At 49.7% G+C, this 22,631-nt stretch overlaps 1 protein-coding gene across 1 annotated transcript in view; it reads right to left on the bottom strand.

The window, feature by feature from the left end:
• UMODL1 (uromodulin like 1) overlaps nt 1–22,631 on the bottom strand; it is a 78,027-nt gene that overhangs the window by 44,436 nt on the left and 10,960 nt on the right. The window contains exons 3-7 of the mRNA XM_043474133.1: nt 21,178–21,339; nt 19,594–19,715; nt 17,040–17,226; nt 14,844–14,984; nt 719–973 (exon numbers count right to left, since the gene is read on the bottom strand). Coding sequence (XP_043330068.1) covers nt 719–973; nt 14,844–14,984; nt 17,040–17,226; nt 19,594–19,715; nt 21,178–21,339 — 867 coding nt within the window. The remainder of the gene's footprint in view (nt 1–718; nt 974–14,843; nt 14,985–17,039; nt 17,227–19,593; nt 19,716–21,177; nt 21,340–22,631) is intronic.

The raw sequence follows: 22,631 nt of genomic DNA, 5'->3' as shown, positions 1-22,631 counted from the left end.
GTGTGTACATGTCGATCCCAAACTCCCAACATATCCCTCCTCCCCACCCTTTCCTCATAGGGTCCTTCATGCAGGGATTTCTGCCCTTTGCCTGCTCAGAACCCCTAGGCTGGAGCTCCCCCCTTCTCTGGTCCCCAGAATGTCTCAGAGCCTACTGTCCCCATGCACACTTCCTTGTCCTGATGCCAGGGGCCAGCCTAGGAGCGAACTCCCCCACCCCGGGGACCAAACCCGACAGAGGTTTCTAGAACCCAGCACCACTGAGACCAGGCAGCGGGGAGGTGGCCAGTGTCAGCCATCAGTCAGAGTCACACGGACACTGAAATCCCCAGTTCATGAATATGTTGTGTTTATTTGGGGGGAAAAGTCTCTTCAGCTCTAGTTCACTTGGGGCCTTGCTCTATCTGACTGCTTCATGCATCCCTCAAAACCCAGAAAGATGAGGTCTCCATAGAGCCCTCATCACCCGGTGTCAGGAGAGCCCTCAGTCAGGGTGAGGTGCTGGGGAGCGAGGAAGCCTGTGCAGACAAGGAGTGCCGTGGCCCTGCTCCGGGACACGGAGCACGCCCACTGTCCCCCTCCCAGGAGGGGTGAGGTCAGGCCAGGGACCGCCCCTGCTCTGCCCACAAGAAGCACAATGATTTGAATCTCTAGGGCCAACAGAACTGGGCTAGACTGAGAAACTCACAGGTGATGGGGATTTTGGACGTGGCCTTACCAGTCCTGACAGTGACCATGGCAGTGATGTTGGCCCCGCACGCCTGGTAGCTGGTCTTCACCCCATACCTCACTCCAGCCTCCAGCCCGGCCACCTCCAGACTCGTCCCGGGGGTGCTGGCGCTCCTGAACAGCTCTTCACCCCGGTAAACCTGCACCCAGAAAGTGTGGTTCTGGGTGGAGTTTAAGCTCCAGGACACTTGAAAGCTGCTGCTGGTGACATTGAGGATCATGAGGTCTCTGATGGGAGGGTAATCTACAAAAGGGTAGAATGAGAAAGATGCAGAAAACATCAGACGGAAGCAAAAGAAGCAAAAGTCAAAAAGTGAACCAACATCAATCTGAGAAGCTGCTGCCCAGCAAAGGAAACCAGCCACAAAATGGAAAGATTACCTACAGGCTGGGAGAAGATACCTGTAAATTATTTATCTGATCAGGGGATAATATCCAAAATATATAGGAAATCATACAACTCAATAGCAAAAAAATATAATACTCCAATTTATAAATGGATGGAAGATCTGAATAGACATTTTTCCAAAGAAGACATACAGATGGTCAACAGGTCCAAGAAAAGATGCTCAGTGTCACTAATCATCAGGAAACAGAAATGAAAGCCACCCTGAGGTAGCAATTCATAAGTGTTAGAATGGCTATTATTAAAAGGATAAGAGATAATAAATATTGGCGAGGATATAGAAAAATGGGAAACCTCTGATGGTTTCAGGAGTGTATATTTATCTTCAAACTCATCAAGTCATGTGCATTAAATACATACAACTTTTTATATGCCAATCACACCTCAATAAAGTGATTTTAAAATGTGAAAAAAAAATATGAGAACCCCCATGCACTGCTGGCGGGAATGTAAATTGGTGCAGCCACCATGCAAAACAGTATGGAGTATCCTCCAGAAAAGAAAAATAGAACTACCATATGACCCAGTAATTCCATTCCTGGATATTGATCTAAAGGAAACAAAATCACTAGCTCAAAGAGACACCTGCACCCCCATGTTCATTGCATCATTATGTACAATAACCAAGCCATGGAGATAACCAACTTGTTTTTATAGCTGCGGTCAAAACACATTATGGTGTGTGATAGACAGAATTGTGTCCCCCTAATATTCATGTGTTCGGGTCCTAACTCCAATGCCTCAAAATGTGCCTGTATTTGAAGGCAGAGTCTTTAAGAAGTTATTAAGTTAAAGTGAGGTCATTAGGCTAGATCCAACCCAGTGTGACTGGTGTCCTTATAGGAAGAGGCAATTAGGACACAAACATGCAGAGAGATGGCCCTGTGAGGACACAGGGAGAAGACAGCTATCTACATGCCAAGAGGCCTCAGAAGAGTCATGAGTTGTGTCTGACTCTTTGTGATCCCATGGATTGTAGCCCTCCAGGCTCCTCTGTCCATGGGATTCTCTAGGCAAGAATACTGGAGTGGGTTGCCATGCCCTCCTCCAAGTGATCTTCCCAACACAGATTGAACCCGAGTCTCCTGTGTCTCCTGCTTTGGCAGGCGGATTCTTTATCGCTGAACCACCAGAAAAGCCTGTCTACTGTTTAAGCTCCCAGTTTGTGACGTGTGTCATGGCAGCCTGAGCAGATTAACACATGGCGTGAGCTTTCTGCGCTACGTTTATCTCAACACAAAATCAAAGGGCCCGCTCTTCTGATTCACGAACACTTCATCACTTGCCTGTGGATTTCTGCCTGGCTAATTCATTCCCAAAACAATGGCCCGGTAGGGAAGCAAGACCAGACAGAGTCAGGCTGAGGTGTTCTGTGTTTTCATATCGAAACTCATGTTTGAAAGACCAACACTTGAATATAACAACCAAAATATATTTTAATACTCACATAGAATTAAATCCCTTTTGTGGGAGAAAAATTCTGGCCTTATAGCAAGCAACTGGACAACATGAATTATACAAAAAGTAGGGTGGCCAAAAGTCTAGGCACCATCACTTTTACAGCAGAATTTGAGTTCAATAAGAAACAAGCAAGAAGCCGATTCTTTTTTTTAATCTTTTGTAAAAACCATACTAGAGAATAATTAAAATATGCATGGTTTCCAAAACCCTTCTTATATGGATTCATAGGGTATATGTTTTCAAATATTATGAAAAAATGTCTTTTCAGACAAAGGTGTATGCTTCCTTTTAATAAAAATTATCACTGGTACAAGTCAACCATCTCCCTTTTTGCCTTGGCTGCCAGGAGGCTCAGGATCAAATTGGGGTCCCACCCTTGCCCTGCAACCCAGCCCTGCATGTCCTCCCTGGGCTGCCCTTTAGAAATGGCAGTGCCCAGTGACTCTGCTTCCCCCCGCCCCCAGAAGCCCTTGCAAGGCTCCTCAAAGCAGAGGGTATACCCTAGTAGATGCTGGAGAGACAGGCGAGCCCAGCTTCCCTCCATCTAAATTCCCGCAGCTTCCTGAGACCTCTCCTCACAGGAGGAGAGAGCCTGTACGCTACATGTCAGTCCTTCGCACGGAATCATCCAGTGTTCGTTGGTGCCTTTGTCACACAGACGATTTTCATTCTTTACAACACCATCTTTTGTTTCAGCTGAAGATTGGCCAACAGCTCAGACCCTGAGACCACAGGTCTTATTCCCACATCCCCAACCCACTGGGACCCTGAATCCAGACGGTCACCTGCTGCAGGTCTAACAACCACAGAGCTTTCAGGTCTGTCCCCAGGAACGTGAATCACTGAAAAAGTAAGGAAAAGCTACAACTTTCCTAGAAATCTGCTAAAAGCACTGCATGATCTGATTCACGCAGTCAAACCACACAACACCAAATACGTTTTCAATCCCACAAATGGTAACACAACATCCACCAAACAGGACAATGGGCTGAGAATGAGGCCCGAGGTCTGGGCGGCGGCAGCCAGCTCTCATCAGGGCTCCGACCCCACACCCCGGCTGTCATTCAGGCATCACTGGGCAGGGAACTGCAAACAAATCCATGTTTAGGGCTTGTGTGTGGCCCTTTACAAGCACGTGCTACAGAGAGTGTCTCCAGGGCTGAGGGAAATTAAAATAGAAAGTGTCTCCTAGTTCTTGGAGAGAATTCCCAGGAGCTGAGAGTATCAGGCTGGCTGGAGACACATTCAAGGGTATTTTTGGGTTTTTTTCAAATGTATTTTTTTTGGCCTTGCTGTGTAGCATGTGGGGTCTTAGGGATTGACCCAGGGACTGAATTCATGTCCCCCGCAGAGAGTGCAAAGTCTTAACCACTGGACCACCAGACAAATTCCCATCTTCACTGTTTAAATTAAGATACCAGTGGGTCCCTGGGTCATTGGGCTGAGGAGCCATCAAAGGCCATTTAGATGACTGTGAACCCCTCCGAAGCTGCCGTCTATCTGTGGTTCCTGCAGTGAAGATGCTGTGGGTACGTGGCCCTCTCATCCACAGACATAAATCCTCCCTGCAGACAATGCTACCTCATTTGTGCAGCTGTTGTTGCTCAATCGCCCAGGCCTGTCCAACTCTGTGACCCCATGGACTGCAGTATGCCAGGCCTCTCTGTCCCTCACCGTCTCCCAAATGGTGAGGTGTAGCTTTCTCCAATGGAGACATTTGCCATTGTCCAGATTCAACTGTGCTTGACCAACTACAGGGGCAATTTCATATGGTTTGATGTTTATTGAGCACCTACTGTGCCCCAGTCAGTGAGGCAAACAAAGATGGGTTAATGTCCACAGCAATACCAGACGCATGCATGGGACATGCCAGCCAGTGTGGTTGGCATCATATCAGCAGAGGGGACACAGTGTATGGAGCGCCCCCTCCATGACTCCATCACACTGCTGGCCAAGCTTTCGGTGACACATTTAGAGATGCCATTGGCTGAAAGCTGTTGCACAGGACATGTCGTACCACACAGCCTTTCCAACAATACCAGGTACTACTATGATCCCATTTTACAGAGGACAAAACTGAGGCCCAGAAAGGTCAAGGAGAAAGTAAATGGCAAAGCTGTCCAATAACTAATGACAAAGCTCCCTGCCCCCTGCCCTGTGCTGTACTCCTAAATGATCCCATCACCGGGAACAGACTGACCTCCAAAGACACCAGCTCCCGATCCCTAGAACCTGCAAATGTGACCTTACTTGGAAAAAGAGTCTTTTCAGGGATGATGAAATTAAGGGTCTTGAGAAGAGACGGTCCCAGATTATCCAGGTGGGCCCTGAGTGCAATCACAAGATGGGAGAGTGAACACACACACACACAGGAGGAGACCACGTGAAGAAGGAGCAGAACTGAAGATGCTGTGTCGGCCTCGAAGGTGGGAGTGATGTGGCCACAAGCCAAGGACTTCGTGCTCCCCCAGAAAGAGGGAGATACAAAGCAGGGGTCTCCCTAGAGCCTCCAAAGTGGACCTGCCCTGCCAACACCTTGACCTGGACCCAGGGATAAGGATGACAGGCTTCTGCCCTTCCAAACTGTGGGAGAACAAATCTCTGTTGCTTTAAACCCCTAAGTTTGCGGCGCTTCATGATAGCAGCCCCAGAAAATGAATCCACCTCCCCAGTCTAAGTAGTTTTCAAGGCAGCTGTTGGCGAGACAGCACAGCTGGTTGGAAAGTTCTCCGTGTTGCTGCAAAACCAGCCAACTTCTGACACGCTAAGGCCACTGCCTCCCTCTTCTGTGGACAGACTCTGAGATACTGTAAACTGGAAATAATCCTTCGTTTCTGACCCTGCCGCCTTCCCTCTGACTTGGATTTCAGTTCATCGGCCAGGACACTTTCTGTCGCTGCCGCCGGCTTGGCAATGCCCCTCCCTCTTAAAATGTGGTCCCAGAAAATAAATCAGTCAATTCTCAACTGCGAGTGATCCCAGGGTACCCTTGCCTGTGGTAAGGCTGTGAATCTGAATTCAGGAGTCGACATTGATCTCATGAGGCACGTTGGATTCTCTGCGTCCACGGGTCTCAGCCCTCGTTTTTTCCAGGCAGCCCTGACCCATGTCTGGTGGGGCAGGAAGGTTGATGACGGCGCCATGACCTTTCCCAAATCTCCCGTGTCAGGCTCCGCTCATCTTTAACCCCTGGACCTCTCAGTTAGACACCTGAACCTTATAAAAGTAGAAACACTGGGCCAGAGCCAAGGTGTTGAGCCTTCAATTGTCAAAAAACTGATTGCAGATCAGGCATGTGAACTTGAGTGGCCGTCTTTGGCAGCCTGCCTTCCTCAAGCAGCAGACCCAGAACAGTTATTTACCAAGATGCACACCATCATCAGGTTTCAACTGGGAAGGGACCATGTTGAAGGGAGTTAGGATGACCCTTGAATCCAGTTTCATCCATCCTAAATGCAGAACACGTTCCTGGAACATCAAGTGCAAACTGGGCGACATCTCTTACAGTTTTTGTTTTGTGCAAGAATCCAGCTGCCCCGTGTGTCATTAATTGGGTGACTAATTTCACAAGAAAAGCATCTGATATTTGTGCTGTATTTTCCATGGATTTATACCTCTAACTCATTCCAGCAGATAGCTCATTTATTATATTAGCTTCTAAATTTAAAACATGTGCTGTTTCCCTTAGCCATGTGCAATTGGAATTCACTCTAAATTTCTGATCTGAGACACTAGCTATGTCTTTCCTGCCCTGTTGGAAGTGAATTTGGGGCGGTTCGCTTTCTCTGTTTATGTTCAGCTATCAGGTGGCCCTTTATCTTGAGGGAAACTTACAATGCAACAGCGTGGCAGTTTGGTAGTATTTCTCTCTGTAAATGGAGCCTGATGTCTTTGCAGATGCCTGAGCAGATTCCAACCTTCCATGGTCATTGGTCTTCTCAGGTGGCACTTGTTGTTGAGTCTCTGTCTGTCTGACTCTTTGTGACCCCATGGACTGCAGCACACCAGGCTTCCCTGTCCTTCACCATCTTCCAGAGTTTGCTCAAAATCGTGTCCATTGAGTCGGAGATGCCATCCAACCATCTCATCCTCTGTCACCCCCTTCTCCTTTTGCCTTCAATCTGTCCCAGCATCAGGGTCTTTTCCAGTCAGCTCTTCACATCAGGTGGCCAAAATATTGGAGCTGCAGCTTCAGTCTTTCCAACAAATACTTGGGATTGATTTTTCCTTTAGGATTTAAAGAATCTACTGCCAATGTAGGAGACATAAGAGACTCAGATTCAACCACTGGTTGGAAAGATCCTCTGGAGGAGAGCGTGGCATCCACTTCAGTATTCTTGCCTGGAGAATCCCATGGACAGAGGAGCCTGGTGGGCTACAGTCTGTAGAGTCTCAAAGAGGCGAACACGACTGAAGTGACTTAGCACTCATGCTCACTGGGGGTCAGTCCAGGTGATCTGGGATGGTCTGAAGGGGTTCTGTGAAAAGCTTTGTGGGCACATTTGTGCACAGAAGAGGCACAAGGTTCTAATCAGACAAAGCCCAGGGCACAAGAGAGGAGTGTTTTCTTGCAGAAGTGGGGCTGGCAGGTGCTTTTTTAAAAGATAAAAAGACTATGTGGTCTGTATACACACACACACACACGCATATGCACACGCACACATATACAGCAGAATATTACTCCGCCATTAAGAAATGAAATAATTTTGTTTGCAGCAACATGGATGGGCCTAGAGACTATCATACTGAGTTAAGTCAGAGAAAGAAATGTTGTGTGACATCCCTACTATGTGGAATCTAAAAATAAATGATACCAATGAACTTATTTACAAAACAGATGGTGATTGCAGCCATGAAATTAAAAGACGCTTACTCCTTGAAAGGAAAGTTACAACCAACCTAGATAGCATATTATAAAGCAGAGACATTACTTTGCCAACAAAGGTCCATCTAGTCAAGGCTATGGTTTTTCCAGTGGTCATGTGTGGATGTGAGAGTTGGACTGTGAAGAAAGCTGAGTGCCAAAAAATTGATGCTTTTGAACTGTGGTGTTGGAGAAGACTCTTGAGAGTCCCTTGGACTGCAAGGAGATCCAACCAGTCCATCCTAAAGGAGATCAGTCCTGGGTGTTCATTGGAGGGACTGATGCTGAAGCTGAAACTGCAATACTTTGGCCACCTGATGCAAAGAGCTGACTCATTTGAAAAGACCCTGATGCTGGGAAAGATTGAGGGCAGGAAAAGAAGGGGACGACAGAGGATGAAATGGTTTGATGGCATCACCAATTCGATGGACATGGGTTTGGGTGGACTCCGGGAGTTGGTGATGAACAGGGAGGCCTGCCGTGCTGCAGTTCGTGGGGTCACAAAGAGTCGGACACGACTGAGCGACTGAACTGAACTGAACAGAACAGAAACCAACTCGCAGACTTAGAGAAAGAACTTAGAGTTGTCAGGAGGATAAGATGGTGGGGTAAGGGAGTTAGGGAGTTTGGGATGGTCATGAGTACACTGCTTTGTTTAAAATGAATAACCAGCAAGGACCTACTGTATAGGACATGGAACCCTGCTCGATATTATGTGGCAGCCTGGATGGGAGGGAAGTTTGGGGAAGAATGGATACATGTATAGGCACGGCTGAGTCCCTTCACTGTCCACTATCGCGACATTGTTAATCGGCTATGAGTGTGAAAGTTGCTCAGTGGTATCCAACTCTTTGTGATCCCATGGACTGTAGCCTGTCGGGTTCCTCTGTCCATGAAATTCTTCAGGCAAAAATACTGGAGTGGGTAGCCATTCCCTTCTCCAAGGGATCTTCCCGACCCAGGGATTAAACCCAGGTCTCCTACATTGCAGACAGATCCTTTATAGTCTGAGCCACCAGACACTCCAATATAAATAAAAAGTTTTTTAAAAACCCAGAGACTTTAGGAATAGCCTCCCTTCAAAGGGAAAGGAACATGTGGATTAAATTATTAATTCAAACTCAATTATAACAATATTCTCCATAACCACTTTACGTTAGCAAGAACATTCTAGTCTTCAGAGCAGAATGTTGGAGGTGACCTAAAAGCCACCCTTGAGGGAAATAGCTAAGCGCATTATATCATATGCTGTACATACCACTGTTACTCAACCATCGAAAATCGTAATCACAAAGACCAGGTTGCTTCTCAGAAATCTTTACACGATATAATGAGAAGTAAAGAAACCAGAATATAAAATTGCATATGTAGCAGGATTTAAATAAGATTAAAAAAGCAAAAAAACAGAAGGACAGGGGAAAATAAAAATAATTTGCTAGGGTGCTAAGACTGGGGGTGACTTATCTTTCCACTGCTATTATCATGTTGTTAAAGTAATAGATCAGGTCCCAGAATGATAAGAGGAAGTTCTAGAGGCCAGATTAAATCAGGTGTACCCACATTTCTGCTGAACTGCTTGAGAGGAGATACTAAGGCCATCAAAGACCTACCCAACAGCATCCTCTTCTGTCCCCCTGCTACTGACCCGGGTTCTTGGCCTCTTTAATGGTAGAAATTCAGGCGAGGCTCTAGAGGGGCCCCTGCTGCAGTGAGGGTGGGGTGGGTGGGACAAGAACAAGTAACAGTTTCCCTTGCTCACTTCCAAGGTGTGGAGTAGAGGGGCTGTGAGCTGGTTCTTCACACGGGGTGAGGGTAGGGGCAGGTCCAGGGGTCAGGCTGGAGGGGTGGCTTAGGTAGTCTGCCCTAAGAGAACATCCTGGCCCCTCAGGCCCAGCCTCCTTCACGCTCTGCTCCTCCATCCCTGGTGTCTGGGGCTTATCCACATGGCCACTGCATGACTCTGATGACCAATGCGACTCAGCCTTCACAGTCCGCTGCCCAGCCTGCCTCAGCAGGCTCATGACCTTCACCATGACTGGCATTAGTAGACTGGCTTTGTGACACAGGGGCAAACGGACCTAAGTTTGGTTTGGTAGCATTCAGGTCCAAAATTCAGATGAGAAAAAAAAAAAATCTTTCTCTTCACTGACCTCTGTCTAAAACGTCATATTTCCTGTCGTTGTGACTTTGGCACGCACTCACATCCCAGGTGGTCTCACGTCGAGGGACCATGTGGAACATCTCAGTGTCCCCTGTACTCCTCACCCCCACAGCCAAGCGTCAAGGTTTGATAGATGGGTGAAGATGTGCTTGGGTTACTACTTGGTGTGAGTTCTCTGGGGAGCTGGCCCAGAGACAGGGATTCCAAAGCCGGCGGTTTGTTTGGGACATTTGGGCATAACGTGGTCACAGGAGGAAGGAAGTTGGCAGCGAAGTGTATGTCATTCAGGCAGCGAGCAGAGTGGGACCCTTCAGGAAAGTCCGGAAGGGGGTGCAGCATATGTACCCCCTCCCCTGAAGAACGAGGGAGCTGGGGGTGCCCTTAAACCACTCCAGAGCCGCTGGTGAGGGCTTTGGAGTGAGGGAGCAGGGCACGCAACGCTGCTGAGTGTGTAGCGCATTCCGACTGCAGCGGGTGGGAAGGGACAGCTGTGTCACCCGGCCGGGCTTGTAAGATTTTGACGGCTGCGTCTCGGTAGAGCTGGTTTGCTCCGCCACCCTATGAATTCAACGCACTTGTAAGCACTCATTAACTTCACCTGATACAAAGGGGGCCTGGGCACCGCCAAAGAGGCCTGCCCCAGAGCCAGCTGTGGTTTACAGAAGTTCCAGCAGGGGTCAGGGCAGACCCCAGTCGGTGGGAAACTCTGCTGGGCTAAGGGAGCGGGATCCTCCAGCGACTGCAAGGAAACAGAGATGGAGGGGGAAACTTCTAGTTTAAAAAGTGACATAAGAGACATCATTACTAATGGGTGAGTATGCATGCGTCCAGCTGTTTTGTGGGGATGGACTCTAGCCCGCCAGGCTCCTCTGTTGTGGAATTTTTCAGGCAAGAATACAAGAGTGGGTTGCCATTTCCTCCTCTAGGAGAATCTCCCCGATCAGGGATCAAACCTGAAGCCTACTAATGGGTAGACCTGATTTAAATTGTAACTCAAACCGAAAAATTATGACAATAGTGAGACCACTAGAAAGTTCAACACACTGTTCAATGATATTAAGGAATTATTGCTTTGGTTTTTTAAGTGTTTTAAAAATCTCATTCTTCTCTCCTAGGAATTCATTCTGATGTAGTAACAGATGAAGTGGTTTGAGGAAGGAGACTTCAGCATAATGGGGATGGGGGGGAGGGGGTGGATGGAGGGGGGGATATGATACATGGGTCCTCCAAGCATCATCAGATTATCTGTTATCCTCTTCTCTCTGTGTGTATACTTGTCTACAATTTTCTAGAGTAAAATGTTATAATTCCCCGTGGTCTTGCCGTGTCTACACCATGTGGGCCCTGCCTGGCTCTGCCTCCTGTCCCCAACCCTCCCGCCGGGCTCCACCCCCACCGGCTTCCCGGTTCTTGAATTCCATGCTGCTGGGCCCTGATTCCTGGTATTCATTTCCTGTGGCCGCTGGGAAGAATTACCACACACTTTGGGCTTCCCTGGTGACTCAGAGAGTAAAGAATCTGCCTGCAATGCAAGAAACACAGGTTTGATCCCTGGTTTGGGAAGATCCCCTGGAGAAGGAAATGGCAACCCACTCCAGTCTTCTTGCCTGGAGAAGCCCATGCACAGAGGAGCCTGGCAGGCTACATAGTTCACGGGGCCGCAGAGTCAGACATGACTGAGCGACTAACACTTTCACTTTATTGTTGTTCAGCTGCGAAGTTTTGTCTGACTCTCTGAGGGTCTCCTGCGGACGCGTGAGTCAGCAGTGATCTGCTGATAGGGCGCTGGCAGCAGCTGTCCTGGGAGACATGTGTCGGCCTAAGTCCTCGTGGAGGTCACCATGAGCCCTACCATAGAGTTTGTAGACCCCAGGACTGAGTTGCCTCAGGGCAACTAAACAACTAACCGGGAGGGAGCACAGCCCCACCCATTAACAGAAAATTAAAGATTTACTGAGAATGTCTTTGCCCACCGGAGCAGGACCCAGTTTTCCCCCACAGCCAGTCTCTCCCATTAGGAAGCTTGCACAAGCCTCTTCTCCTCCTCCATCAGAGGGCAGATAGAACAAACAAGAACCACAATCCCACCGTCTCCAGAATCAAAACCACAATCCAGAAAACTAACCAAAATGACCACATGGATCACAGCCTTGTGTAGCTCCATGAAACCATGAGTCAAGCTATGTAGGGCCACCCAAGATAGACGGGTCATGGTGGAGAGTTTGACAAAATGTGGAGAAGGGAATGGCAAACCACTGCAGCATTCTTGCCTTGAGAACTCCATAAACAGTATGTAGAGGCAAAAAGGCATGACACCGGAAGATGAGCCCCCAGATTGGTAGGTGTCCAATAAGCTACTGGGGAAGAACAGAGAAATGGCCCCAGAAAGAGTGAAGGGGTGGACCAAAGTGGAAACAATGACAGGTTGTGGGTGTGTCTGGTGGTGAAAGTAAAGTCTATGCTATAAAGAACTTTTAATTTAGTGGCTGAAGACAAGAGAAATGTGCTCTCACAGCCCTGGAGACCAGAAGCCTAACATCGAGGTGTGGCTGCAATCCTTCTGGAGGCTCCAGGGAAAACCATCTCGTTCTGCTCTAGTCCCTGGAGGGTCGCACACCCTGAGGCTGGTGGTCCCGTCCCACCTCCAAAGCCAGCGAGGCAGCTCTTCTCCCCTCTCTGCCTGCCTCATCATATCTGCTCTCTCTGGCTCAGACCCTCAGCCTCTCCATCCTGGGGAGTCTGTGATGACATTGGACCCACCCAGATTATCCAGGTCACCTCGGTGTCAAGGTTCTCAGCCTAATCCCACCTGCAGAGCCCCTCTGTGGTGTGAGATATCCTACTCACAGGTACTGGGGTAGGAAGCAGTCATTTGGGGATCACGGCTCAGCCCACCACCTCCTTCTTGTCCCTTGTCAGTCTCGTGACTCCCTCACACTCACAAAGGTCACCCCACCCCAGGGGCCACCCCAGCCACTCCACCTGAGACAGCGCACCTGCCCCATCTCTTTCCTACACCATTTTCCTCCATAGCAGAACTGCTGCACCATAATTCATATCATATTTGTCCACATCTTTGTCATCTTCCCCACTGAAATATGAGTTCCCAGGGAGCAAGGGAATCTCGGACCCTGAAGAATCCCAACTAGAGCAGTTAGTGACTGGCATGTAATAGGTGCTCTTTAAAATGTATCCGGTAAGTGAATGGATGTGCCCCTGACCATCAGTGCCCTGTCGGTGCAAGCTGAACCCTCTACCTGTTCATCTCCAACCCACCATTTGAAGCTGTGAGAATGAGTGTGTCTCTCCCACTGCACACAGATATGTTTTGGCATCACCACCTTTAAATAAGACCCTCCTGGAAGTGCAAAGAGTCGGATACAACTGAGCAACTGAACTGAACTGGAAGCCCACATCGTCTCCAGATCCTGCTTGATCTCTCTGAGCCCTTTCTTGGTAAATGTCTGTAAAGCATCACCCATTCTTGACTTCTGGGTATCATCTTTCCTGCTTTTCCTTCCACCTCACTTCACTTCAGCAAGCCCCTGCTCCTGGAGTCGTTTAGTCGCTCAGTCGCGTTTGACTCTTTGCAACCCCATGGACTGTAGATGGCAGGGCTCCTCTGTCCATGGGATTTTCCAGGCAAGAATACTAGAGTAGGTTGCCGTTTCCTTCTCCAGGGGATCTTCCCAACCCAGGGATCAAACCCATGTCTCCTGTATTAGCAGGCATGTTCTTTACCACTGAGCCACCTGGGAAGATGATTAAATACAGGGTTCCTTCCCTTCTCCCAACCAGCCCAGAGTTCAAATGCCACTTGCACGTGGACGACCCAGGTTTACTTCGTCCCAGGCCCCGCTCTGATCTCCAGCCCCAAGGATCCAACACAGTCAGCACCTGGCATCTCCACTTGCTTTCATCTCCATCTCAGTTTAAACTGTTATTGTCAAACATGATTATAATAACCCTAGTCTTGCTAGTTCATTTGCCATCCACTCATGGTTACCCCAGGACACGCTGCCTTGTTCCTCTCTTCCTCTTCTGCATCTCATTAATCAGTAAGTCCCAAAGCTTCAGTCTCTAAAATGTTCCTTGAATCCACCTCTCCTCACTGCCTTTCACCACCTAGATTCCAGCTCTTTGCGAAATACAATGATTTCTTACAGGACCCAGACACACACACCAGTAGCTTGTTCACACCTGGCTTCCGCAGATGACCCCATGACCAGACCCGCACAGAGCTAGGACTTCCTTTCAGGTGTGTCCACCAGCGCTCGGCACTTTCATTTACCATCTAGTTGGTTGCTTTCAACTGCTTTTTTAACCAGTTTAAACTGGTGTGGAGTTGACCATACCAACCCATGGACAGTCCAGGTTATTCCTGGGGACCCAGTGTAAGTAGTAATCATGCCACCTTCACTCCTAAAGAGTCCCCGTTTAAACAATAAATTATACAGGCATCTTGTTTACATACCAGCCTGGAGAGCATCTGGCACATTCTCTACCGAGTTCCCCGAGAGCAAAGATTATGACCTATTCATATATCTGTCACACCATACTCATAAATGTTTACCAGCATCTAGCATGGTGAATGGCACATAAACAAACATTTGTCAACTCGGAGAGGATAAGAATAGCCCACTCTTTCACAGGGAACTCTACTCAATATTTTGTAATACCTATAAGGCAAAAAAATCTGAAAAATCATATAAATATATGATATAAATACATATTTATAGTTTCATATACATATAATAAATAATTATAATAAATATATTAAATAATATAATATATTAAATATAATATAATATTATATAATATTGTCATATAATTTTAATATAATAATATTATATTATAATAATATAATATACAATATAATACATAATGTGAATATTATATAATGAATATAATAAATACATATTTATACATATATACATATACATATAAATATATAAAGCACACACACATATATATAACTGAATCACTTTGCTATATACCTGAAACTAACACAACATGCTAAATCAACTACACTACAATTAAAAAAAAGAAAAGAATATCCAGCTATGAGGTCAAGAACGCTCAAAAGAACTAAGTGAGGCTTCTCTTCTATAAGCCAGTCTTTCCCTCTTTGCCAGAAGAGAGGGTCTTGCGGTCAGAGGACCGTCCGGCCTGCAAGATTCCTTGAGGCCCTCCTTCCCCACCCGGAGAGCCCAGTTGCTCACCTGCACACGTGCCGTCCAGCTCCGGGGGAGACGAGCCGGGTGACTTCAGGTAACCCACACACTGGTGCGAGCCCTCCACGTTCAGACACAGTTCCCTCCCCGAGCAGGTGTTGAGTTCACCATAGGAACACTCGTTCACATCTGCGGAGAAGGAGAACAGGTGAGGACGCTCGTCGGGGCCATCCCCATCAACCTCAAGATGTGTCACACGAGCTGAGGAAGTGGATGGCGCTGCGGTCTTGGGGGCCCTCTTAACGCTCTGACTTAGAGGCCCCATCGGCCACAGCCTCCTCCACCGGAGCAGCCAGCCCGCAGCTCAGGGCACAGCTGTGGCCTGAGCAAATCACTCTGGGGCTGTGTTGAGCCTGAACTCGTGGGGTCCGGGCATCCTCCCCACGCATCAGCCCTGTGGGCAGCAGTGTGTGGACGGGGAAAGAGGGCTCAGCAGCCCCTGCCGTGCAGAAGGGGCCTGGCCCTCCCCATCTGGTGGGAGCACAGCTCAGAACAGGCAACCAGGCTTCTCCATGGCCAGGACAGAGTGACACAAGGCAAGACCACTTATCTAAGCCATACAGAAGAAGACCGGCACCGCCCGCCAAGTACCAACCCCCTCTCTTGGCCACAGTGAGGGGCTATCCATTCTTTTTTTTTTTTTAATTAATTTATTTATTTTTTCAGTGGGTTTTGTCGGGGCTATCCACTCTTTACCAACCCTAGCACATCTTCATGCTGGCTGCCCCTTCCTGTGGGTAAGATTTGTTGAGATACCAGTCACAGAATTGCCTCTGCTTTGGGACAGCATCCAAGCTAGAACAAATCCCACATCCTCACCCCTTCTTCTCCCAAACCACCCAATTCAATCTGCACCCATAATGGATGCTCTCCGATGCCCTGCCCCTGAGATGCAAGTGATTGAGACACAATCCCTCCTTGTTCACCTACAGGAGAGTTCTCAGGGCTCCCCCAATAGAAACCTGTCAGAACAGACAAGACGAGTGCTTGGCTAATGGGTACTGCTCAATCTGGTTTTCAATAATAGTTGTGGAATTTGAAGATAATTAAATGCCATCATTAGAGCTTTCCCCAGGCTTCCCCGGTGGCTCAGTGGTAAAGAATCCACCTGCCAATGTAGATGTGGGTTCCATCCCTGGATCAGGAAGACGCCTTGGAGAAGGAAATGGCAAGCCACTCCAGGATTCTTGCCTGGGAAATCCCATGGACAGAGGAGTCTGGTGGGCTATAGTCCACGGGCCCTCAAAGAGTCAGACACTACTTAGTGACTAAACAACAGCAAAACAGCTTTCCCCAGGCTGCAGACTCTGGCATCTTGGTGTGTGACCTCCAGCGTCCTGGAATGAGCTGTCTCACAAGAGCAGCCACCCTCCCAGGGACACTGCAATCTTCAGCTGCCTCCTGTAGCTCGAAAGAACCTTCTACTGAAGTCCACCCGTCTGCTCACAGACTGGTCACAGCTACTTTCACGCCACGTGGCAAAGCTAAGCAGCTGAAACAGCCCATGAGGCCCACAGCCAAACAAAATTTACTATCTGACCTTTTTCAGAAAGTTTGCTGACCTCTGACATAGAAAAACACACACACACACACACACAAATATCAGATAATTTCTTCCAGAAACACATCAATGTGCTTCACCAAATTCAGCTCTGTGTAAATTCTGGTTCAAGACTCTTTGGGGACTTCCCTGATGGTCCAGTGGTTAAGAATCTGCCTTCCAATGCAGGGAACTCAGGTTCAATCCCTGGTCAGGGAACTAAGATCCCACATGTCGTGTGGCATGGCCAAAAAAAATCTTTCTAGATACAAGGATGTCCTTGGGAAAAAAGAGCCTTTTAGATACAAGGATGTCCTTGGCCATGGTGGGAAAGAGACTAAAGGGCAATCTGGGACCCCACGAACAGATGACGCGGGTTACTTGTGGGCTGTTCTGGGACTCAGCCTCCAGTCCCACCTGGATGGAGGGAGAAACCCATCGTGAGAGGTGGACAAGGTGGGGTGAGGGGAGAGGAAGGCGGTGCTGGTACAGAACCAGTTCTCAAAATCTTGGCTTCGGCATCTAGAGTTTAAACTTCGAGCTGGGGTGAGCCAGAGGTGAGTCCGCCCTACCCCCCAGCTGGATGATCCTCCCAGCACTCCTGCGGCCCCTGACCCCAAGGGGACCACTGAGGGAAGCCCCACCTTGCACTTGGACATCAATCACTTCATAGATGCGCTTCACCACGCCGTCCAGCACTGCGGAGACATGGGCCATGGGCACCGGCCTTGGCAGGCCCAGCAGCAGCCAGGACACTGTGGTCGAGGTGTCCCTCCCGGCTGAGTGCAGGTGGTGGACAGTGGTGTCCAGAGGCTGTAGAGCACTGGTGACCTGTGAAACCAGGGTCAGAGCATCACGCGGTAGAAGGGTACCCCATCAGGTAGACTGGGAGAGGATGGAGGTCCAGAGATGTTATAAGCTGTACACACACACATGGAGCACGCACACACATGCACCATTCTCCTGCACAAAAAAGAAAAATCTCTACAATATTTTTACTTCTGCCTTCATCCCAATAAAAGTCCTGCAAACCAGATTATAAATACTTTGTGGCTGAATCGTGACCCCCGCTCCAACCAAAAACAATCTCCACATTGGAGTTCTAGCCCCCCAGCACCTCAGACTGTGACCTTATTTGGAGGCAAGGCTGCTGCAGATTAATTATTGAGATGAGCTCATTAGGGTGGGCCTCGCTCCAACATGACTAGTGTCCTTCCACCAAGGAATTTGGACACAGACAGACACTGGCAGAAGGAAATGGTGTGAGGACACGGGGGGAAGCCAAGGAGAGATCTGATGTGTACCCCGCCTGTGAGCTCTGCCACCGTAGCCCCAAAAAGAGACACAGGTCAGCATGGGACCACCCCCCCAACCCCTTGCAGCTGACAACAGAGAAGCAGGTCTGGAATTAGGTGTCAAGTCATGTCTGATATTTTCTGAAGTTTAATGATCCCTTTTCTCATTCCACTTGACTTCCTTTTGTTCCAGTCTAGTATCTTGACATCTCAAGGTATTATTTGCCTTGGGAAGCCAGGCAAAGCAGCATGACCACCAGGCAGAAGAGCCTCACTGAAGCGGGCTTTGCCAAGAAGCTCCCGAGTCTCCCCAGGGAACCAGAAGGTGTTTTGGGGCACCAAAGCCTGTACCCTCCTCAGCAGGCTTGAAACCCTTCACTGGGGTTGGCAGAGCAGAAAGCCAACACTGGCCTCTTTTCAAAGCCCTTAGTCAGAGTGCCTAGCATTTGCTATAGTCAGGAGCCCATGTGGACAGGCTCCTCTGGCAGGGAGGAAAAAACCCTATACACATGAAGAGTTAAAGGGTGACAGGAGACACCGACATTCAAAAACCAGCAACCACAGCAGCTCAGAACCTACCCAGATCAGCACCATCTTAAGCTCTTTACATGGACTGTCTAAACCTCACAGCTGCTGTCTCAGGTAGGATTATGATGATTTCTGTTTAACAGAATCTAAGGCACAGAGAGGTTAAGTAACTTGCCCAAGGTCACACAGTTGATGAGTGACAGTGCTGAGATTTGAATCCAAGCAGTCTGGCTGCAGACTGGCCATGTTCTTACTGGCCTACTGTGCATCCCAAACTCTGCAACAAGCTAAGGAGAGACAGAAATCTCTTCCAGTGGGGGCAGTCAAGGACACTTCTGGGTCAAGGTGATGACTGAGAGTACCTCTCAAACCAGTTACTGGACAGCCCAGAGCAATGAGAGGGAGTGGCTAGGGGTTCTCCCTAGCCAACTCTGGCTCTGATGTCATGGCACATGGGACACATCTGTGGGGCCTGATGGTCAGGCGGGACCAGCCACGCCCAGTGCACAAGGAAAACGGGCAGCCCCTTGTTCAGAAATCATTAAGCATTTCAAGAGGCAATGGCCGAGCAACTCCCCAGGTGCAGGGCCCTTCGGCGCATGTGGGGGATTGTGTGGGTCATTCGCCTGGGAAGCTGGGCCTGAGGTCAGACCATCATATAGGGCAGGCACCTCACAGTGGGTGACGGGCAGTGCCTGCCCCTGCCAACTGGATTCCTAGGACCTGGGTGGCGGCGCGGGGGACACCCAGCAGGTGAAGATATCCTGCTGGTTGGAGGCGTTGCTGAGGCATCAGAAAGTTTGAGCTGTGTCTAGGCTGGGGCTCCCCAGGGGGCTGGTGTCACCCCTCAGGGGACCTGTGGCTTCGCCTAGAGACAGTTTTGGTTGTCACAGCTGGGCACATTTTGTGCTTAGAGCCAGGCCTGCTGCAAAATCCTATGGGACAGGCAGACCCACAGCAAAGACCGGTCCAGCCCCAATTGTGGATGGTGCTGAGGGGGTGGAGCCCTACCTAGAGGCCCCCTCCAGCACCTTCCAAACTTCTGAGATGCTCCCTCAATCGGGAGCCAGAACTCGGGATCCCTAAGGGAGGTACTCAAAGGCACAGCTCCAGGGCCTGGGCCGGCTGCACCCAGCACGCTTGTGCTTAAGCAACAGACCCTGGAGAGAGGAGGAGTTCCCTGCTCTATGCCATGAGGATGCGGGGCTTGTATACTGGGTACCTCAAAACACGCCAAACGGCATGCTTGCAAGAGTGCATTTTGCTGCATGAAAATCATACCTCTTTCAAGCCATTTTTAAGGAAGATCTCACTTTTGGCTCAGAGGCAATCACTTGGGGTTACTCATGGAGCCCCTTCCTCCCCCACAACCTACCATGGAGTGCAGGAGCCTCATGTGATCCAGAAGTCTCGGGTCCACCTGCCGGAGCTCCTTGAAGTCCATCTTCACCACAACTGTCACATTGTACCAGCAGCCCTCCGGCTTGCTCTCTGGAGCTGTGCAAAGGAATGTGGGTGAGCCACGGGCCCAGGACAGAGTGGGGCCACCAGAGGTCACTGGGGCCGTGTGACACACTCCCCCACCTCCTCTCCCGGCTCCTCTCATACTACAGATAATCCTAGGTATACTATATAGTGTATTATTGCATACAATGTATACTAGATGGGCTTCCCTGGTAGCTCAGGCGGTAAAGTATCTGCCTGCAATGCAGGAGACCTGCTTTCCATCCTTGGTCAGGAAGATCCTCGGGAGAAGGGAATGGCAACCCCTTCCGTGTTCTTGCCTGGACAATCCCATTGACTAGGGAACCCAGCAGATTACCATCCATGGGATCGCAAAGAGTTAGACACAACTGAGAGACTAACAGTTTAACTTCACTTCGATACTAGAAAATACTGTATATATTATTTATAGTATATAAACTATAATGCATACATATATAATATAATACCTCCTGGCCTATACAGTCCATGGAATTCTCCAGGCCAGAATACTGGTGTGGGTAGCTGTTCCTGTCTCCAGGGGATCTTCCCAACCCAGGAATTGAACACAGGTCTCCCGCATTGCGGGCAGATTTTTTACCAGCTGGGCCACCAGGGAAGCCCAAGAATACTGGAGTGGGTAGCCTATCCCTTCTCCAGTGGATCTTCCCAACCCAGGCATCAAACTGTGATCTCTTGCATTACAGCCAGATTTCTTTTTACCAGCTGAGCTACCAGGGAACCCTGTAATATAATACAGTAAATTATATATACTATTACTTTATACTATGCTAAGTTATGTGTTATACCAATAAATAATGAATTACAATATATATTGCACCATATATAATATGATGTGTGTGTGCTCAGTTTTTCCAACTCTTTCCATGGACCATAGCCCACCAGGCTCCTCTGTTCATGGGATTTCCCAAACAAGAATACTAGAGTGGGTTCCCATTTCCTTCTCCAGCAGATCTTCCCAAACCAGGGATTGAACCCGAGTCTCCTGTGGCTCCTGCATTGGCTGGCAGATTCTTTACCTCCTAGTGCCACCTGGGAAGCCTATATAAAACGAATACAATTTTATGTGTTTCCCTAGCTCTGAACCTTGACGAATGCCTTCTCCTAGGGTCCCACACTGAGAACCAGGCCACGGACCTGCCAGACAGGGGGGTCCCCACGGGGCTGCACCGGCTGACAGCCCGACACCACCCAGCTCTGACACAGCTCAGCTCCCAGAAGACTCATCGGAGCCCCAAGGGCTCCCCCTATCAGTCTGGGGAAACTGGGGCCCCTGCTCTTCCGGGAACATCTTCCCCACTCAGGGCATCTGTGAGCACACGTCCCCCTGAGGGGTCAGTGGCCGGATATTGATGAGTGAAACAGGCCAGACACAGGCTGTAGGCTCCCTGTAAAACCCAGGCTGCTGCTTCCAGAAACCCACCCCCGCTCCTCCCAGATCAGGCCCCTGCCCTACCTGGGGCTGCAGGGGCTGAGCAGCAGTGGCCCCCTGATGAGGGGCAGCACTTCTGAAGACCAGGACAGTCAGCATCCAGGGTGCACAGCAAGGCGGACGCTTCCAGCCCCATCACCGGGCAGCTCCCAGGTCTGGAGGCAAACTCCTGAGACTGGTTCAGGGCTGGGGGGACAGGTGATGAGGTGATGAGTGATGAGTGGTGTTGACTCTAGAATCCCCAATGGGACACGTGGTGCTACATCCGGATGCCTCTGGGCAGAGGGATCTGTCTGCAGCTCCGAGCCACGCAGAGCAACCCGCTCAAGGGCCTCGCCACACCCTGCAGAGCAGCCATTAAGACCGTTTGCTCTGACTCTAATATATCCTGACCAACTTTTCTGGGAGGAGGGCAACTTTGGCTGGGGGCCTGGGTATCCTCTTTCTCTTGGCCTTAGGAGTCCATGTACAGGGGGCCCCCACCACCCCCTGAGAGGCCCCCTTGCTGCTTTGCATCTTAACAGCTCACTCATCCAGTATTTATGGAGCACCTACTATGTGCCAGGCTCAGGACAAGGTGTCCAGGACCCAGGAGAAGGCCAGAGGCAAAGTCTCTGCCTTCAGGGTACTTGGAGTCCAGCGGATGGGGGCCAGTGTACAAACGGAACTATGGGAGTTCGAGCAGATGAACACTGCGGGGAGGAAGGCAGGGTCCGGGAGCAGGTGGGCAGAGAAGACTGAACTGGAGAGAAGAGTCTACAGGGCTCCAGCATCGGAGGCTTCCCGCTGCCTGCACCCATCACCCTGGTCCAGACTGCACCATCTCTCACCTGGACCATCGCAATGGGCTCTCAGATAGGCCCCTGCCTCCCCGGCAAGCAGGACACAGCTCAGACGAGCATGTCAGACTGCCCTTGGGGAGGTCAGCGAAGCAGGATAGGAGAGGGAAGGAGCAGAGAATGTGGATGATTTCATGGCGTTGGCCGAGGGGTGGAAAGGTGGTTTGTCAAACTGCAGGTACTGGGGGCTCTACATATGGTGTGCGGCAGCTCCGGTCCCCGAGAGCCACCTGAGGGTCCTGGAAGATGGGGACACAGAATAACATGAGATGGGGTCTATAGGAGCCTGCAAGCCATCAGCCTTTGTGCCTGGGCAGGGGGCAGCAGTGTGCAGAGTGAGGGGTAAAGGCAAGAATGAGGAGTGGGCCTAGTGATGGCATAGTGGGTGAGCAGGTGGACTGGGTCAGAAAGCTATAGGAAGAACGGGCTCGGGCACAGCCAGGGTTTGGCTGTGCAGATGGGAAGCTTGGCAAGCCTCCAGGACCTGCCCATGGAAATGTGGGCAGCGTGGACTGTCCCCTCCCCTGGTCAATTCCCGGGAGGTCCACTGAGGTCAGGCAGCAGGGCTGTGGGCTGCACGTCTCCAGGGCCACCACTCACAACGTGCTCTGCGTGGAGTGATACAGCTCCGGGCAGACG

Source organism: Cervus canadensis, chromosome 7, assembly GCF_019320065.1.
Source record: "Cervus canadensis isolate Bull #8, Minnesota chromosome 7, ASM1932006v1, whole genome shotgun sequence".
Lineage (NCBI taxonomy): Eukaryota > Metazoa > Chordata > Mammalia > Artiodactyla > Cervidae > Cervus > Cervus canadensis.
Note: the sequence above shows the minus strand (reverse complement) of the source record. Positions and strands in the feature narration are given on the sequence as shown.